The sequence below is a fragment of the Salminus brasiliensis genome, chromosome 10 (genome assembly GCF_030463535.1).
Source record: "Salminus brasiliensis chromosome 10, fSalBra1.hap2, whole genome shotgun sequence".
In the NCBI taxonomy this organism is placed as follows: Eukaryota; Metazoa; Chordata; class Actinopteri; order Characiformes; family Bryconidae; genus Salminus; species Salminus brasiliensis.
In genome coordinates this window covers 40061529-40069028 of record NC_132887.1, presented here as the reverse complement: position 1 = coordinate 40069028, position 7500 = coordinate 40061529, and the positions used below count along the sequence as shown (strand labels likewise).

Below are 7500 nucleotides of genomic sequence, written 5' to 3'. Positions count from 1 at the left end.
TGCCCAAGGCTCGTTGATGCTCATGGAGGTCTCACCTTATGGGACTGCTTGAAGGATCTGCTGCTAACGTCTGAAGGTGCTAGATAACGCAGGACCCCTTTCAGAAGGCTTGTGGAGTCCTTGACGGATCAGAGCTGTTTTGGTGGTTTTAATGTTATGGCTTATGGCTGATTGGTGCATCTCGAGGTGTTTACTAGGCCCCAGCCAACACCAGGTACCAGGGCGGATTTCGTGTGGCCTGTTAGCGTCACGCCAGCACTTTCAGACAGATCCCAGAGGCTCCAGGCAGCATGGAAGCAGATGTGTGTAAGCCAGCGCGTGTGTGTGTGTGTGTGTGTGTGTAGCTACTGTATGACCTGCAGGAATGAAGGGCTTCCAGTTTTAGATCCGACCCTGACATTAGCATCTCTAGCTTTCTGCTGGGCAGACGAGGGGCTTGTGTTTTCCAGCATGTGAAGCCTTCGGAGCCGTTTAGCCGCAGGCTTCCTGAGTGGATTACAACTTTTCCTGTGTAAGCGGCTCTTCGGCTGTTCGGAGGTGGCACCCGCTATCACCGTTTCGGCTCGTGGAACAGGAAGAGAGCGAGCAAGGGAGGGAGGGCGTGCGAGCAAGAGACACTCTAGTCCCTCAGTTGTGGTGATCTTCATTAGCACTGCTGCCATTGTGGAAGCAGTCTGGCCTAATACGAATGCCACAGGACTCGCAGGACACCTACAATGTTTGCTCAAAAGTTTGTGGACACCCCTTCTAATGAGCAGTGACCGCTTGCCTAGGCCCTGTAGAGAAGTACTGCCAATAGAATAGGACTCCCTGAAGCAGATAAAGTACATGAACCTGTTGGCACCATGCTGCCTAATGATGCCAGGCGTGGTTGGAACACTGCTGTAAGACCCACGTTCTAGATACGTCTAGATTCTTTTCTTCTTTTGTAATGAATATGTTCATTTGTGTGCTAGATAATTAGTACGGTCTTGATCTGAAGCTCTAAAAAAAAAAAAAAAAAAAAAAAAAAGCTCCTCACAGAAAGTTCTTAACCTAATGGTGATGAAGACGCTGCCTGATGCCTGAGACACGGTTCTACCAGAGTTCTGAGAAGAGCTCGGCTCTAGAACCTGCTTTTAAAATCAGATCATTAAAATGGTGGAGGGATACATGCTGCAGGGTGTAGTGCGGCTACAGAAAGTAGTCCCTAAAGAGAACTGCATTAGATGAGATTCTCTATTCTTCACTATTTTACCTTCATCATCATCATCATCATTATCATTATTATTCCATATTTACAACACTCAGAAGACTCGTGTAGCTGCACTGGTGGGTTAGCATGTGTTTTTTAACGTGTGTGTGTGTGTGTGTCTGCATCTCCTCAGCATCGGCCCTATCCTTCGTTCTCTTTATTCGTCGATGGTTGTGTGGAGATTAGCTTTCGTGTGTGTGTGTGTGTGTGTGTGTGTGTGTGTGTGTGTGTGTGTGTTATTGAGACACAGGCATCCTGAATAATGACTTTCTCCTTCCGCCTGGTTTTATTTTTGGCCCGTGTTGAAATGCTGCATCTCATTTAGAGTGTGTGTTGTGAATTGGCTGCTGATGAATGTGGTGTTTTATTATAATAGGCTATATAATGTTTTGCTGGGGGAGGCGGGACTCTAATCTTAGCCTCTAGCGCGGGAACACGGCACTGGCAAGTCCCCCCCCCCCCCCCCCCCCTTCACCTTCATCGCTTAGGGCGAGACACCGCATCGTTTGATAAGTAAGTGTGTGTGTGTGTGTGTGTGTGTGTGTGTATGCAGGCTTTTTAATTTTTATTTTTTTCTTTTTCATTCTTGCTCTTTCCGGCTCGTGTTCGCCAGCACTGAAAGCTTCTTTTTCTTTCTTTCTTTATATTACAAATATATAATTTATAATAATCATTATTTGTTTGAATTATTTTTATAAAGCTATACAGTGTTTTAATGCAAATGCATGTTTTATACACATGTATATTCTATATATGCACACACAACTTTGTCCAAATGTTTGTGGACACCCCTTCTAATGTAGGAATGAGCGACCACATTTATCTACTTTAAGCTGTGCCACCCTTTGCTGACACAGATGTGCAAATGCGCGCGCACACACACACACACAGCTTGTCTAGTCCCTGTAGAGAAGTACTGCCAATAGAATAGGACCATCTGGAGCAGATAAACTAGCTGATAAATCAAGCTAGTGACACCATGCTACCTAATGCCAGGCGTGGACTAGAGGGGTATATAAAGCCCCTCAGCACACAGATATATCTATCCAAACCCACCAGTGCAGCTACACGAGTCTTCTGAGTTTCATGTGGAAAAATGATGATGATGATGATGATGATGAAGGTAAAATAGTGAAGAATAGAGAATCTCAACTAATACAGTTTTCTTTAGGGACTGCTTTTTTCCACAGCCTGTATCCCTCCACCGTTTTAGTGATATGTTTGTATGGAATTACACGGGTACAGGGTACGAGTACAGGGTTTGACTCCAGAGCTGCTGTCAGTGCACCGTGCAGAGCTGCTCACATCTGCATTGGTCCCCCAGATCATGTAAATGACGCTGTTCTGTGGTGTTACTGCTGAAGCGGGTGGTGGATAGGGGTGCGAGGGGTTAAGCGCTGTTGTTTTTCAGTGTGTTCTGCTGTGGAGTGTGTGCTGTCCCCTGGTGCCGGCGCTGCTAGCCTGAAGGCCCGTCCCCGCTGCTAAAGCGCCTGTTGTTTCCTAATTGCTTTAATAGCACCTGGCCTGTAATGGCGGGTAATTACGGCGCTGGAATTAGACAGCTACTTTCAACATCACTTAAAGGGCCAGGAGAGAGCCTCAGGTAGCGCCATGTGTGTGTGTGTGTGTGTGTGTGTGTGCGCGTGTGTGTGTGCGTGCTGCATTTATTAATTAGACTTTATGTTGAGTGTGCTGCTTAGTATTGTTCATCTGTCTGAGTGTAGCCTCACTGCATCCTCTCGCACCAAGCAGGAAGCAAATGATTGAGCCGTAATCCTGAATTTCCCTCAGAATAAGAGAATCAGAACTTTAAAGGGGAACTCCACCGAATTTTCAAAATTTCTGCATAAGTCAAAGTTAGAGATGAGCTCATTCAGAGTGAAGTTCTGTGTGAAACTGAGCTTCACTGTAGAGAAACTGACCCACTCTGATTTCTGTACAGTGGTGGTGAATGGAACCAGGCGTCAGTCGCCATGACAACGACGACAACGACAGCAGATACAGCCCATATTTTATTAACTATCCAAACCCACCAGTGCAGCTACACGAGTCTTCTGAGTTTTATATGGAATGATGATGATGATGATGAAGGTAAAATAGTGAATAGAGAATCTCATCTAATCCAGTTTTCTTCAGGGACTACTTTCTGTAGCCGCACTACACCCTAAAGGCAGCATGTATCCCTCCACCATTTTAATGATCTGGTTCTAAAAGCAGGTTCTAGAGCCGAACTCTTCTCAGAACTCTGGTAGAACAGTGTCTCAGGCATCAGGCAGCGTCTTCATCACCATTAGGTGAAGAACCTTCTGTGAGAACCTCCACTGTGAACGGAGCTCTGACTGGGGGTGGGGGTGGGTGGGTTATCTAGAACCTCCACTGTGAACAGAGCTCTGGATGAGTTTGTTTACGTCTGAACTGTTTAATTATGCAGAAGCTGTGAAGAATGGATGGAATCTGCTTTTAGGTTTTAATGCATTCCTGAGCATAGTAATTAAAAAGTACTCTTACAGGTTTGAGTAGTTTAATGTAATTACATTTAATGGGAGTGTTTAATCTTTCAGACCTCCTGAGAACCTTCAGTTGTTTACTGGCAGTGAAGAATCTCTCATGTCCTCCTCACTTTGTTGTGCTTTGTTGTGTGTGTGTGTGTGTGTGTGTGTGTGTGTGTGTGTGTGTGTGTGTGTGTGCGCGCGTGCGTGCACGTACATGTGTTGTAGTCTAAAAGGTCAAGGTTCTCTTTGAAGAGCAGAAGGAAAAAGTCAAGTGATGGGCCTTAGGGGCTAGGAGAGACAGAGGGAGACACACACACACACACACACACACACACACACACACTAATCAGCATTGTTTGCTGTAGTGGTCCAGCTACTCTTTGTAGTGCCTACGTGTAAACATTTCATGAGAAAAGGACCAACAGAAAGACTCCAAATAACTTGTACTATGTGGACAAAAGTATTGGGACACCTGCTCATTCATTGTTTCTTCTGAAATCAAGGGTATTAAAAGAGTTTCTCCTGTTTCTGTTGGAGTAACTGTCTCTACTGTCCAGAGAGGAAAACTTTCTACTTCCAGGCCTTCTCCTCCATCTGCTGTTTTTTCTGCCTGCAGTAGCACATCCTGGCCAAACGGGGGCGTTGTTATTCTGCTCTATGTGCTCACAGTGCAGGCCACCTGATGGTTAGCATCCACATTAGGGGCCCAAGCAGAGCTCTACACTCTCATACACACACACACACACACACACACACACACACTCAGATGGCTGTGGATAAGGCCGTTAGAGTAATCTGTTCCTTCAAGATGTTCCTTTCTCTCTGTTTCCTGGTTAGATTCATATTTAGATGGAGGACCTAGCTCACCAGTTTTGTCTCTGAATATTTTCATTAGTGTGTGTGTGTGTGTGTGTGTGTGTGTGTGTGTGTGTGTGTGTGCACTTTGTTTCAAGATAAAAATTTTGAAGGAAATTCTGTGGGAAAACCCAGAAAGAGGGGCAAAAAGTGTGTGTGTGTGGATATGTTTTTTTCTTTATCTATATGGGACATATTACATACAGGCACTAGAGATCTATGTAAATATAAATGAAACTTATATTGCGTATATAAACGACACGTATAGGATATATATGTAAAGTACATACAGGACATTGTGGCATATAGATACATACATAAACGTATTACATATGACACATTACTTTTTAATATACATATTTTTATTATTATGTATACGTCTTCACATAAATATATATATATATTTGTTATTTCATATCGGTACTCAAGCGTATATTTATGGGACGTATGAGTCCTCCCTGCATTTAGTATTTACATATAGCTTATAAAACATATGTGACTCCCCATCCTGATATGGTATGAAGTGTGTGTGTGTGTGTGTGTGTGTGTGTGTGTGTGTGTGTGTGTGTGTGTGTTGTGGAATATGAATTGTGAGCAGTCCGTATCCGTGACGCTGTGTTTGGCTGCTAAACGGGATTAGGCCTGGCGTGTGTGTGTGTGCCGGCCCGTCCCTGTGATTCCGGATTTTGCTGGATTTGTGAATCCGGTTTTCCACATGATTCCCGTCCCCTCGGCCGACCTGATAAGACTTCAAACACACACTCTTAATTAATAATATGTTTACATTAGGCATGGTCATACCCAGCTTTACAGCCATACTGTCATTAACCACAGCGTGTAACTCGCATTGTGTGTGTGTGTGTGTGTGTGTGTGTGTGTGTGTGTGTGTGTGTGTGTGAGAGAGAGAGAGAAAGAGAGAGAGGACTTGTCTAAATAAGTTTCTCTGTGCATTCATGACCGTAGTGTGTGAGAGTGTGTGAGAGTGTGTGAGAGTGTGTGAGAGTGTGTGAGAGTGTGTGAGAGAGGCTTCTGTCAGCTTGACCTATTGGTTCTGGTCCAATACAGACCTGTTTAGTTTAGCACGGACCCCCTAAATTCAGCTTAATCCACTCTCACTCACACTGTATCCATATCAGTACCGGTACCAGAATCTGTACTGGTATCTGTAGCAGTACTGGTATTAATATTAATATGGTTGGTACCATGTGGGAGACTGGGGTTCGATTCCCGGTCTGGGTGACTATGTTGCACTACACCAATAAGAGTCCTTGGGCAAGACTCTTAACACTACACTGACCCTCCTCTGTAATACGAGTCACCTTGTAAGTCGCTCTGGATAAGAGCGTCTGCTAAATGTCGTAAATGTAAATGTAATATCTTTAAGTGGATCAGTATTGGTACCAGGATCAGTATTGGTGCCAACGTTGGTATCGGAATCAGTGCAGTCTTCACATCAGTTAGATGAACCAGCTCAGATGAGATTCGGACCCCCTTGCTACATTCCATGGACCCCTCTGGGTATTCGGCCCCCACTGTGAAAACCAAGCTTATTTTCAGGTGTTGTTGGAACCTGGCCGCCACGATTCGGACGGATTGACCCAGTACCTGTGTGTTGCTGACCGCACTGAATGCCCTTGTCCAGTATTACCGGTTCAGCGCTCAGACTCCGCTCCGATATCGCTGTCACTACACTGGCTCAACAAAGACCTGTTAACCATCTCTCTCTCTCTCTCTCGCTCTCTCTCGCTCTCCACAGCCCAGTCCGGTGCCCAGTCCAGTTCTGGGTGGACGTCCGAATGCCTCCCAGTCTCTGCTGGTGTGGTGCAGGGAAGTGACCAAAAACTACCGGGGCGTGAAGATCACTAACTTCACCACGTCCTGGAGGAACGGCCTGGCCTTCTGCGCCCTGCTGCACCACTTCAGGCCAGACCTCATGTGAGTATTTTATACACACACACACACACACACACACACACACACACACACACACACACACACACTTGCTGACACAGGTGTGCAAATGCACACACACAGCTTGTCTAGTCCCTGTAGAGAAGAAGTACTGCCAATAGAATAGGACTCTCTGGAGCAGATCAACATCATGACCCTATTGCCACCATGCTGCCTAATAATGCCAGGCGTGGGCTAGAGGGAGAGCTGTGGAGCAGTGGAGGAACTGTGTTCTCTGGAATGATGGTGGTGGAGCTCCATCTAGTACTTTTGGGGTGGTACTCCTCATCATTCAACATCCTGACCTCACTAACGCTCTTGTCGCTGAATACAATCAAATCCTCACAGCAATGCTCCTCCAAAGTCTAGTAAAAAGCCTTCTAGACAGTCTTCTCTGGACAGTAGAGACAGTCACTCCAACAAAAGCAGGAGAAGCTCTTTTTAATGTCCTTGATTTCAGAAGAAACAATGAATGAGCAGGTGTCCCAATACTTTTGTCCATATAGTGTTTTGTTGCTCTTGAAGGTTAAAGCTGTTTTTCTCTGGGTTTACCGCAAAGTCAGGACACTTGTCCTTAGGAAGTACAAGAAACACACACACACACACACACACACACACACACACACACACACACACACACACACACACACACTTTTCTATTCTCTCACACACAAGCTGTGTACCTGTTTACTTGCTCGTCTTATTTACCGGGGGTCCTTATTAACGGATTATGGACATGATTACAGCTTCTGTCGTTTAGTACATACCTGACCCAACAGTTTACTGTTATTATACACACACACACACACACACACTCTCTCTCTTGTGGGCATTTTCACAAATGCTCATCAATATAACAGAGGGATTACACTCAATCACACATACCACACCACACTTTATACACACACACCTACCTACCTATACAGCTCCTCTCTGTGAGGGGCACGCAGAGTGTGTGTGGTCTATTAC

At 45.2% G+C, this 7500-nt stretch overlaps 1 protein-coding gene across 1 annotated transcript in view; it reads left to right on the top strand.

Moving 5' to 3' along the window:
- ehbp1 (EH domain binding protein 1) overlaps positions 1-7500 on the top strand; it is a 120415-nt gene that overhangs the window by 25386 nt on the left and 87529 nt on the right. The window contains 1 exon segment of the mRNA XM_072688907.1: positions 6338-6516. Coding sequence (XP_072545008.1) covers positions 6338-6516 — 179 coding nt within the window.